This window comes from Echeneis naucrates, chromosome 23, assembly GCF_900963305.1.
Source record: "Echeneis naucrates chromosome 23, fEcheNa1.1, whole genome shotgun sequence".
In the NCBI taxonomy this organism is placed as follows: domain Eukaryota; kingdom Metazoa; phylum Chordata; class Actinopteri; order Carangiformes; family Echeneidae; genus Echeneis; species Echeneis naucrates.
The window spans coordinates 6183599-6196899 of record NC_042533.1 but is presented as its reverse complement, the minus strand read 5'-3'; the positions used below and the strand labels follow the sequence as shown (position 1 = coordinate 6196899).

Here is a 13301-nt window from a genome sequence, read left to right as displayed (position 1 = left end):
CTCCTCAGCAGAGTCACTGGAAGAGTCTAAGGGACAAACTTGTGTTACTAAGTGTCTACGCCGTGTTCATTTGTGCATGACAACAGGATGACCTGGAGCATTTAATACTTTCACACGCTTCTTTAAACACTTAGTCAACCTGAATTTATGGTCATTTAATTATCTGTGACTGACAACTAACCGACAATAATATATGCATTATCATATAGCCCCATAAATGAAACATATTTACAGAGATATACAGTCAGTGACTGTACGACTGTACATCCATGAGTGTGCTTTCTGCTGGTTCTCCTGGCTGTTCATCTGGGATGTGTGCCTCAGCTTCAATTCTGAGGGGAAATGAGAAGTGAGGTCTCAAAGAAAAGACGATATGAATTAGGATGGCCTCCGCTGGAAGATAATGAGAAAAACTGGGCTTTCTTCTGTTTATGTGTGTGTCTCTGGGAGAGGTTAGTTGGGGGATGCGGTTGCACTGCACTTTGGAATTAAGCAAATGGAGAGGTGACAAGGTCAGAGCTGTAAATTCACCTCTGTGTAGGTGCACATGATTATATATTGTTTGTCAGTTTCTGAAGGCTGGTCTTCACCATGTATCCTTTCTCTTGTCAGTTGTTCATGTTTATACATAAGGGAGGGACTGAGAGAGATTCCCTCCCTCGTTGGGATTTCACTGCCCGTCTCTCTGTCTCATGAACATCTTCCATTCACTGAGTTATAGCTCATAGTGATTTGTGCCTGCTTTCCTCTCCATTAATAACATTTACTTGCTGCTGCTGCCAGTGTAGTGACAGATAGCCAACCAAAATGCCCCCTAGTGAAACATCCATCGTGCCTCTGTGTTATCCTTGTACCTTCCCAGGGAACCTTGGCTGTTTCCCTAAACTTTTAGCATGCTTTCTTTTCTTGCAGCATTTAAATTGTTAGTAATTTGTATTCATTTGGCATTATTGGGGTATGAGCTGATGCTCTTCTGGGTATACATAATAAAATATGCTTCAGCAGTACCAGATTTTCTGCTTTGCTGCCTGAATTGCGATTCTAGGTAGTTGTATTTCAGGATATTACAACAGGTCTCATTTGATGGCTACGCACCTACCTTTTCTCATATGCCCTTTTTCTCAATTAAATCAGCAGACAAGTTGAGCAGGAAGGTCCAGGGAAGATTCAGTGTAATCTGGGGGTAACCACTTAGGGAACATTTACAGTCTCTGGGCAAGAAAAGTAAAAAATAAAATAAAAAAATAAATAAATTGCAGTTTTATTTTTGTACTATGCATAATCATCAAGAATTGTTCTGCTTGCCAAAAATGGATGAACTTTAGGGACTTTATGACTCTTTAGCTGCAATTTTATAAAATAAACAAAGGTTTCACTTACTGCCAATTAATAAAACCTGAGCTGAAATGACAGAGTAAGGCACTCAAAGGTGAATGTTAGAAAAACAGTATGATGGTCTTTAAATTAACTGTAATATATCCACTAAAATAAAGTGGGCACTCACTGACTTTACATGCAGTGGGTACTCATCCAGACTCAACTAATGTAACCTGTGTTACCTCTTCACTTTGAAAGCTTTGTCCTTGTGCAGGAAGCAGCTATAGTAAAGTCTGTATGAAAGCTTTAGCAACTCTGAGTTTTGAATCCACATTGTAGCACTCAGATCAAGTGGAAGGCCAGTTTGGTTTTGGCTTTGCTCTCTTCTTCAGCCACAGCCATTAACAACGAGAGGAGCTCCATGTTTCAATTCAGGTTGGACACTGCACTTTTACCAGAGCCAGCCCCGGTACTGCATCTTGATGGCATCTCTGAGTATATGCTCTGCTGTGCATGAAAAGAGCAAACTGTAATACTTAATTGTAATGGATTGTTTAAAAATGTCAGATGCATTCTAATGACATTTTTTTCATAGTCTATATCGGAACTATTTTTCCTTTTGAACAGCTTAAGTTGCCTTTACATCCAAGTTTTAGGCTGGCAATATTCATAGTCATTTTAGCTGTTAACTATGTGTTATTTATGACAACGTAAATTCATACACTGTGATAGATACCATATAATCTAAAAGGTTGCATCTGTGCACAAATGATATTCTGCTTTCAGTGAAGAGATTTAGGATTAGGAAAATGTAAGACCAAGTGATAGTAATAATCTCTTAAAATAGAGCGTACTTTACTTTCAAATGAACTTCAGAAAACAGAGTAACATGACATGTAAGGTAAACCTGCAGTATTTGTCAACAAGTGCAAAACGCTTAAGTTCCCTTCCATGTTCCCTGGTGGCTCAAAGATAGTTGATTATCTTTATTAATAAAGTATAAGTGAATGTAGTACTTATTGTCTGAAAGAAAGGATCAAATTGATGTTTTTTTTTTCTGTTAATACTTTTGTCTTGATCTCCCTTTTCCATCTCTTCTCCACATCTTTCCTCTCTACTCCCCTGCTGTCTGCTCTCTCTGGCTCCCTCTGCAGGCTGCTACTGGAACTACTGGAGCTTTTGTTTGATAAATTCAAGGCAGTGGCTCAGGCTCATAGTGTGGTGCTGGCTCACCTGCAGCTGATTGCAGTGCAGTGCCTTGGCGGGGCCTATGAAGAGGGCATCAAACTCTATGAGCAGGCGGACGTCTCTGCCAAAATCCAGACGGTGCTGCAGGTCAGTTTTGTACAACAGTAGTGACTGAAAAAATGTTTTTTGGACCCACGATACACTGTATTTACTCTGGACAGAATAACAAGTTACTGACAGATTGCCAACTGTACACGAAATGTTTTTTAATTCAAATAAAAGCGACGCTACGAACATTAGGAACTACAATTGGCATCAAATGTTATTCATCTGGGTCACACAAGACCTTTGCCAAGTCTTTCAACCTAGGTTATGTTTATATGTTGTATGTATTGACTAAAAACTAGCCTACTTTTATGTAAGGTAAGATGTAAGGTTCTTTTTCAGTAAAACTTGTTTATTTCTACTTAGTTTATTGAGCCCTGTTACAGCAAAAGCCATGTTTTATTTGAGGAACTCAGGGTTGTTGTCCTCCTTCACAAGTATACCCTCTTTTTCGTTCACCGCCAGGGATATTTGTCCCTCCCTGATTTGTCTTCCACTCTTTTCTTTTAACACTGATTTAATTCACCTTCTCTTACAGTAAATTAATCAGCAGAGAAACTGGCAGCAATATGATGGATGGCAGTCAATCTGCTGGAGCAAGAAGTACCAAGGGAAAAGACAGGGGAAGCTTGATTGCTTGGATTAATTTTAGGTTCTTTAATTGGCATGTATTTATGCTGGGTTCTTGCTCCCTGCTCCTGTTTGATTGGCAGAGGGGATGAGCAGCTGTTGAGCTGACCTATGGTCAATCTCAGAGGAAGATCTGTGGTAGTCATTTGCTCTCAAAGTGATTGGTGTGTGTGCGCATATGTCTCTGTTTGTGTGTTCATACCCTTGAAAAGAAGCATTTTTTCTGTTGCGCCTTCACTCAGAGTTGTGGCAATATCCAGTTGCCAGGGACTCCACTGTCTCTCATCCCCGCGATGTTAGATAATGTAATCTCTTCATTAGAATACTCATTATGTGAAATGAGGTTTTCGTATTCACTCACTTGTTATTATTTCCTGACCGATTGTATGAATGTGAAGGCCGCTTGTCCACTCGCCCCACCCCCGTGTCATTTCTATCATGTCTTGGTTGTTGTTTTCATCGTTGTCTCCCTCTCTCCATTTCATTTTGCCTTCTCCTTCCTTCCTTCTTCAGTATCTTTCCTGCTGCCTCTGCATTACAGTCTCTCAGTGCCCCAATACCATGTGCATATCCCTCTTGCTCCTTGTAATTTCCTTCTTAATCTTATTATCTTTCTTTCTTTTTCGCTCTCAGCTCCCACACTCCCTTTCACCCCCTTTGTTTGGCCCTCTCTGTCTTAGAGAGTCACATATCAGCAATGAGAGAAATTAAATTCTTACTGCTCCCACGGTGGATCTGTTGAATATTATTGGATGCTGAGCCTGGTCTTATCTCATGCCTTAACACCCACAAAGGGGCAGGAACTGACTCAGCATTGGTCAGAATTTGGTTGTGATCTTTGTTAGCCTCTCATTTTCTCTCTCTCAAGTTTATTTTTCTCTAGTTCCACAACAAGTACTGTAACCCTTTTTTAAATTTTCAAAACATCACAAAGAAATCTATATTTCTTGGAAAATACATCTAAAAACGGCTAAATTGCCTATGACAATGTGAGACTAACTTGAGCATGGGTGATTCAGTTTGACTGAAATATTTTTTTCTAGCAAATTCAATGTTTCCTGGTAAGAAGTCACTGAATTTTCTTTGGCACTAAAATGTAACAAAATTTTTGCCTTTTACTTTTTTTTCACTTTACAGGTAAATAATTTGAATCCATGCCTGTCCTACTTATGCATTCCACATTTTTGACATGCGCTGAAACTTATTTTTAGCTGTCATTTTTTGCTGCACTTTGAGAGGTAGAGAATCTGGGTTGACCTTTTCACCTGACATACAAGCAGGCAGATGCAAGTCGACAGAAACCCCGTTACAAGGCCTCGTTTGAAAAAAACCATTCATCAGTGTGTGACTGAGTGAACGGGAGTAGGCAAACAAGCTTTTAAAAATCTGTATTTATGTATCGGCACTAATCCCTGCTCTAAAATGCTGGAGATGCTCCTGCTTGTTGTTTATATCATTGCGAAATTATTGATTCAAGGCATAAAAGACTGAATGGTAATCAGTCATATGGATGCTGGAACGTGTTTTAGTGCCACTTTGTATTTTTTTTCCAGTGGCTTTCTGGAGAGTGTGTGAACATATCTATCGATTACTCACACGATTGTTGAATTTACACTTCTAAGTGTGAACTACCACATATCCTCACTAAATCGCAGCTTTTTTCTGATTTCTGTCTTCTTCAAAGCAATCTGGTTTTTCTAGGAAATCAGAGTGACTGTTATTGTTGTGGCCATTAATGTTTAACGTGCTTTTCACTTCTCTTCCAAAAAAAAAAACAAAAAACAATACAGCTCTGTCATACAATTAAGACAACCCATCAGCCTGGCAAGTGTAATGTGAAACATTGCTATGGTGCTCAGCAAAAAATTCCACAAATTTCCTTTGAATAATTAATGAGATAGGAGGACAATACTTTATCAGGTAATTGGGTAACATGGTTCATAAAAGATCACAGTTCATAAACCTTTACATGCTTCCTTCATTAAGAACGCTGAGTGAGAGTGTATTTAATGTATATTTGTGCCTGTGGCTACTGGCGGCCATCACCCTTTGGCCTTGTCAGCTGTTTGGTTTGAGGCTTATTTGTTAATTAGCTCACAATTTGCACATTCTGCATGGATTTGTGGTTGGGTGACTGCTTGCCATGTCCGTTGTCTGCTCCAAGTATGTGACCAGAGTGCAAATCATACTTTTAATGAGTGACTTTCTCTCAGCAGACACTGAACTCTGAGCCAGCATCCCGAAATATGGATGGTTGTTTATTATTTGCCTTCTGAAGGAACTCATTTCTAGATCATAGATATGTAAGCAACCATTTCCAACAGAAGCTTCTGATACTCTTTTCATGCTCGTGTGTTCCTGATCCACATGCCTGCCACGCTCCCTTTTTTAATTTAGATGAGAGTCTAATTCTGCCCCTCTAGACTAACCAAGAAAGATGGGATGTTTGTTGCAAAGAGATTTAAATATACAAGTGGCTTAAATATACACTGCCTTTTCTCAGCTCATCAATGAGTGAAAATGAGGCAAATTGAACTGCCAGAGTAGCCAGAAGACAATGATCTCTTTTAATTAGATATGAAGCTCAGACATTGCTGTGTTGTTCTTGCTCACCATTTTAATCAATGTGTCACCTTTATTCTGCCCTCCATAGTGCTATCATATTTACATATCGCTGGAACGTATTGAAGTCTATCATCTCCATGATGTCACACAGTGTCAACTCTCTCTGCTCCACAACACATCAACATCAACATCTCCAGACTTAATGTAATGTTGATGTACATTTCTGCAATAGTTTCCTTGAAATGCTGATAGATGTTATGATCGTGTTGCAACTGAGGACAGGCTGTTTTGTCCTGAACTGTAAAAGCTAGTGTGACTTGAGCTTTTATTAAAGAGCCTCTCAGATTAATTTAGGCCAGCTACCTAACTTGGAGGAGCATGACCATGTATATCTTTGGGGAAAGATATTGTAACGTAATTGCATTAGTCAGGTGTTTTTACTGTGTACAGCACATGCACAGTATGAAATCAAGGCTTTAATGGATGGGCTCCATTATGAAAAATATTCTTAGTAATCCTGGAGATGAGTCAAAGGGTTCAAATATGAAATAACATCTTAACCCTTGTTTATTGTGGAGCTTAAAATGAAAAGAATTTGGTTGCTTAGGTGCACACCATAGTTGTTGCTAATTTGCTAATTTGACTGTTATGAGAAATTAATCAATTAATCAATTCTTTTGTTTATTTGTTTGTTTATTTATTTTTACAGGACTCTATCCATAGAAACTCTATTCTATTATTCCTTTTCCTTTTTTAATAATAATTTTAATAACATTGTTTTGAAATGACAATGAATAAATGCAGAAAGGGCAATAAAATGGATTTGAGTGAGCACACACGAACATCTTTGTTTCCTCTGTCAACAAAATAGCCTTCAGAAGATTGACCCACTCTAGGTGGGAACCCCCACTGGTTAGCAGTCAGTGCTGCGGGAGAAGTTGTGGCTGAAGCTCTGTCCAAACTTGTGACGGTTATTGAAGTTTCTGGAACACAATCAATACAGGGTGTGCACAGAAACCTTTCTTTGACGGCCAAGGACACTTTGGGCTTTAACTTCAAACTAGCAGCGAGGGATAGCAGTCAATATGTTTTGTGACAAGATAGCAGCTACGAGATCTAGTGAGAAAACAACCGATTTCAATAAGCCATGAGAAAGGAAAAAAGTGTTTATTGTTCTTTTAGCCGCTCTTAAGATGATGAGAATGGGGACAAGGAAATAGAAAATGAAGAGATATGTTTTTTTTGTGACTATTAATTGCTCTCGAGTTTACCCAGTAATGTTACCCAATAATGCACCCGGTAAAGCTTTGCAGGTGAGCACTTACTGGGTGCTCACCTGCAAAGCTTTGAAAGATGCTCTTGTAATAGCTCTGATTTGTTGGTATTAGGACTCCAATGGACAAAATGAAAGATGATGAGTGTACACTCTCTTCTAGCACAAAGGATGAGATCAAGACATTTTGTTCAGAAGGAACAAACGGGAGTGGTGGTAATAAATTACAAAGGCACACTTCCGTGAAGCTTTTCTACACTTTTAATAGAACTTTGCAATCAGCCCAGTGCGCTGATTTAAGCTTAGGGCAATACCCAAGTCACTCAAGTGCCGAACGAGGTTGCATGGCTGATAGAATTACATTGAATAGTTGTGGTGGAAATGATTGTCTTTGTCAGGGGAGCCCTTGAGAGAGATGTGGTTTGCATGTGTGCCCATTCACACACATGCAGACAAACACGCACACACACTCAAGCATATAGGAACTCTTGAGTGTAGTCTTATTATCTGGTGCGAAAAGCCATTTGCCATGTCTCACATCTTTATATATCACCCCTTTTTCTATCCACTGTTTCACAGATTCAACCATGAATATTGATTTTGAGTGAATTCAGGCATTTGCTTTACTCCTCTCCTCTTGCTCCATCAACTCTCTTGTAACTTTTAAGTGGAAGTCTGCTGGACTAATTTATATTGGAGATACTGTTTTGGCGAACTCATCAGGATCCATTTATACTGAAGATATTGCACAGGCAGTACTTTAATGTTAAAATACCAGATTTTCAAAAAGATGTGAGTTTATTTCCATCTGTTGCATGCTGTTGCCAATTTTAAAGGCGTTGAGAGGAAAAGAGAGTGTTATAACATTATATTTACTTGATTTTTATGAAATCCCATATCTAGTCCATCATCAGCAAAGCCAGTAACATCAGATGTTATAAAGGCCCCAGGATTTTGCTAAATTAAAAGATGACTCATTTGGAATGATTGTACAATTAAATTCTTTTCCACTGAGTTTGTCACTTTTCTGGCTGCTGTCACATTATTACGTTTGTCATCTAAAATAGTCCTGTAAAAAATTCCTGATTTTTCTGGTGTTTGCTTGTGGCTGTTTAAGTTTGCCCACTGATGACTTGTCTGCCCATAGACAGTTGATGGGAGCAGGAATTGTGCCTCATTTTTAAGAAGACTGTGTTATTTCCATGGAGACTAGTACTGTATTTTCAGGTCCTATTGTGGAAAGTTGCCAAAAACTGCTCTACTGTGTGATTAGAAGCTGACTATACCAATATTTTAGATGGATAAATAATTTTGAATAAAATAAAGTTTATAACTTTATTAATTTATTCTAAATTAATTTGGAATGATCATTTTACATGTTTTAGATGTATACATTTTGGAAGGTTTATATGAGTTATTGTACTACTGTACTTTGGACTGGGTTCAGACAGAATATAAGCCCTGCACCATGTTTGTGGGAAGCACAAGCTATAGAGAGTGCAGTGTGTGTGATTGTTGCTGTCATATCTGGTGTTGAGAGTCATTTGCTAATATTAAGCCCCTTGGCAACACTCAACTGTAGTACTTTGAAGCTGCTGATGACACTGCTTCACTAGAATGCTCATATAAAAACTTAGCTCAGATACTTTAATAAAATGTATTTAGCTCCTGCCATGATGCATTTGTGATTGTCCTTTATGAAAAGGAACTAGGACGATTTGTTGACAAAGGTATTGAATGTTTTGTAATTCTCAATTAGTTTACATGCTGCAGGATGAGATTTAGATACATTTAGACAATATCATTCTTTGCTTGTAACAAGAGAAGACATCAAATTGTAGTACTTTGGCTTTTCAGCAAAGTAAATTTTGTTTGGACCAACTTAGTACTTATTGAATTAGTTTTGTAATGAATGAAGGAGTAGTCAGGAAAATTCGAGGTGACACAAACAAAAACTTTACTTTCATGAGTTATTAGCTCTGTAACATGAATTGCTGCTGACTGCAGGTAGATTGGAAAGCCAACATCTGCATTAGCAGGAGATTCCTAAGTAGATGTGTGCAAACCAACTATCTTTTTTAAACTAAAGTTGGTGGTGCTAAATTAGCAACAGCTGGCTGTTTGACTTGGTCTCTTGTGTTTTATCCCCTCACTTTTCTCACTAATCTTTTGTCCAATGCCCTTTTTCTCCTCAGCACTCTATCCAGTCTATATTCTCCAACTATAATCCTTTGCTCTTTCTGTTCTACACGACTCTTTCCCATCCTTATCTTTCACTCTTTCCTTCTCTTTTCTCCTGTGTTACTTTTTGCCTCCCATTCCACCATCTTTTTCTCTGTCCTAGCAGTCCAGTTAATTGCCTCCAAAGTTCACTCTGTCTCTGGGCTAATGCAATTTAAGTAGGGTCGGAGCCCCTTCATCAGCCCAGTACTGGCATTTCATTAAGTCTACTTGGGCGTTAGCTTCCAAGCGAGTGGGGGTTTCGCTCCACCAGCTCATCATTAGTAATTAATACACTGATAGGATTAGCTGCAGCATGAGGCTAGTGGCAAGTGGAAGCGGTGATGTTGCCGGTTGGAGAGGCCGGCTGTGATGTGGCCTCTAGCACTGTCTGTGATGTGTGACGTGTTGGAGAGTAATTATGTGTGTGTGGGAAGATTGTGTACGCCTATTTAACTTGCATATTTACCAAAAAGATGTGCTATGACCCCACTGTCATTTAACTAACATATTTCACAAGAATTCACTTTCTATAAGTTGAACCATTTTGAAATTATACAAAAATACTTGTATACTACCAGTACAATCTGTCTAAATAAAAATGAAAACTATATAGGTCTGAATAAAAATTCAACCACAGGAAATTTAAGCAAAACCCCAAGTTTCCTGTATTTTCTATCCCCAGTATGGCATCACTGCCCCGAAGATATCCCCACTTTAGTATATCTATGAATTTTACTGTGTTTCTATAGTTACAAAGAAGCAGTCTTCATCATAAGTTGAATCCAATGTGTCCACACTGAATTGTGAGAGAAGGTGTTTTTGTACCTCTTCCAAAAATGAAATAGGTGGGAACATGAAAGAATCTGACAATTTCCTTACATCTCCAGCACTCATTATCTCAAGTTAAGCCAATTTTAACAATTTCAGGGCTGTAAAATAATATCTTTTAGCAGTTATATAACAAACGACCTTACTTCTTGCATCCCCTGTAGCCCAACTTACATTTGAAATTATATCCTGCAAAAAATGTTCCCTAATCTCTCTATCAAGATCCAATTGCCTTATTAATCTCAGGCTTTTGCAAGTTCAGCCTTATAATTACGCTTTTTTCCTAAATAAAATAGTTCCCAAGACTAAACCCACACTGCTCCCTAGCTGTAGCTGTAGCCCAATGAAAGGATATTTTTCTCACACGCAATGGAAGGCTCTTCCATATGCAACAGTATCTCTGTTTATACTGCAATATAAGCAGAGATACTGTTGCCATATCCCCAAGATTTTTCTCGAGAGATTCTCTTGCTCATGCCCATTGAGAGCGGTAAAACTGTGTTTTTTCTCTTCAGTCAATTCTTCAGTATTCGATAATAGTTCCACACAGTGTATTTTCCACCTTTGTCCATTCAGGGTTGGAATCACTACCAGTTTCTTGCATGTTTATTCAGTTCAAATGCTTCTGGCCATATACGGGTGACAGTAATAGGATCTTTTCCATGTGCTTGCTGCAGTATTAAGGTTTAGAGAGCCAGTCTTCTATCAGCTCTTGACGCAAACAGATTTTTACTTGCCAGAGATATGCCTTAATTTTACAGTTATGTTTTTTCAAAATATCGTCAGATATGGTTATTCGTGCCATCATAGAGATGCAATCAAAAACTCAACTGGGTAAGATTTATAATTTACCGTTTATCCATTATATTTATTTATGTATCATTCTTTAAATTATGTGACTGCATCAATAGAAATAGTATTTTATAATTATAAGCCTGACACACACCTTCATATTTAATTCCTGGAATTACTTAAATTGGCATTCGGTGATTGTTAATCACAAGAACGCTTTTGACATCAGCATAGCTACCCATTTTATTTTTTACCTTACTTTTGCATCAAATTTTCATTGGCCTACTGCTGCTGCAAATATTAGTCTCAACACGAGCACATGAAGGCTTTCCCATGCATGACGGGGGGCGCTCTCTGCAGCGTTAATTACATCATTATGATTGGGATGGATCTCCATCTGCTCTACCATTACTCCTGTCCCATTCAGGGCTGACCCACACTGCGCCTCAGAATTAGACACACAGCCTAAATGACCCAGCTAAATTATGAGGCTATTAGATATGGGGGGCTATTTTAGAACATATGTATTCACACAGAGAGAAGAATGAAGAAGGCTGAGAGAGAAAGAAAACGATGAACTGAGTTATAGCAAGAGCAAGAAAATAGAAATGTGAGAAATGAGAGATGAGGCACTCAGAGATTTTGAAAAATGAGAGCCAATGAAAGCAACAGAGGGAATGTGCAGATATGATGATAGAGTAGAGGAAGTTAACTTTCTCTATCTCGACAGAGTTTCAATGTGCTTGTCCTCAGCTATTGTTAGAAGTTGATAAGATTTTTATGAAGCATGATAAGACGTTGATGGATTTCACCATTGATCATGTTGGCAGCACAGGGAAATGGAGGACAAAAACGGTGGTCATCAAAAAACCTGGTCATGTCAGTGTTTTTTTTTTTTTTTCCCTATCCCCAAAATATGGATTTTCTCCCATTGGCGTTTGTAGATATTGTGTTGTGATAAATTGTAGCACACTGTAAAAGTCACAATAAATACAAAGAGGGCTGCCAAAGATGGATCCAGCGTATGTTCTAGATGTGCATCTCTTCTGGACAAAGCATTTGTAATTACAGTTTTATATTCAAAATTCTACATTAATTCAGCAAAATATGCCTGCAAAGGTAATGTTGAGAGTGAATGTTTGCTCCACTAAACCTTGCAGTAAATGTGAAGAAACTGAAAATAATGCAAGAGCAAAACAGAATTACAGTTAATGTGACAGATCGCACATTTTGGAAACTTACTTTTCAGAAACACTTCAATGAGCTTTTTTGAGAGGTACTAACATGAAAGGTATTTCAGTTCTACCCTAGAATCATTTTGTATTTTAGTTTTACTCCACAGAAGCAGACCACAAATGTAAGAAAATTGTCATTTTCACCATGTACAGCTGCTGTATGAAGGTCCTGTGAATAAAATTGTACTCATGAGTAATCTATGAGGTGAACAGAGCAGACAGGCCATTCTGACAGGATATGATTGTGAGTGGGAGGTTTGAAGTCATTAAATAAGCTGGAGCGCTGCATGTTACAGTGTCTGAGTTGTAATAATATTAGGAAGTGATAAATTACAAATGTGATACAAATGGGAATAAATTGTGGGAGTCAGTAACTGCACACTTTTAAGACAGTTGTGATTGTGCATCAAAATATTGCATATGTGCTAAGGGACCCTGTTATGTAATGGCCTAAAAAGTGATTTTGGCTGTAATTGATTTCTGTGCTTTATGGACCCTGATGTATTTGCACTCACTGTTGAGTGAGTTATAAGCACTGTTTCACCAGCGCTTACTTGTCATTGAAAAGAAATTTAATTTTTTTTCTTGTCCCTTTAAACAACAGGCAAAGAGGAATTATTCTCACATTTAAGCACCTAGCATGTGATTGAAAATACACAAACTGGAACTTGTGTCACAAAGACACATTAAGATAACATGAAGGTACCTGTTATCTCGTGATTCATCTGCTTTTTAGTTTTGACCCTAACCCTGTATGTTGTTTAGGTCCTGCTGATGGAGTATCTGGATGTGAAGAACAGCCGTAGCACCACAGAGCCATCAGCTCAGCTCTCCTATGCCAGCACTGGCAGTGAATTTGCTGCCTTTTTTGCAAAGAAAAAACCACAGCGTGCCAAGCAGTCTCTTTTCAAGTAAGCATCACACCTTAAATTACATTGATCAACATCTCATTCTCCAAGGCATTTCCCTGTGGTCATTTTTTACTGTAGCTTTCTGTTGTGTTGTTTATTCCATTACTGCCCACTTGTTGATCCACCGGTGTGTTTTTTAGGTTTGAATCATCTTCCCATGCAATCAGCATGAGCACCTACTTGAGAGAACAGAGGCGGGAACTCTACAGCAAAAGTGGAGAATTACAAGGTGAG

The 13301-nt window shown here is 38.4% G+C and overlaps 1 protein-coding gene across 2 annotated transcripts in view; it reads left to right on the top strand.

Annotated features, from left to right (window-relative positions):
- Window positions 1-13301, top strand: part of exoc4 (exocyst complex component 4) — a 96857-nt gene that overhangs the window by 11918 nt on the left and 71638 nt on the right. For both annotated transcript variants that reach the window (XM_029495618.1, XM_029495617.1), the window contains exons 8-10: window positions 2472-2652; window positions 12922-13067; window positions 13208-13296. In XM_029495618.1, the coding sequence (XP_029351478.1) occupies window positions 2472-2652; window positions 12922-13067; window positions 13208-13296 (416 nt within the window). The remainder of the gene's footprint in view (window positions 1-2471; window positions 2653-12921; window positions 13068-13207; window positions 13297-13301) is intronic.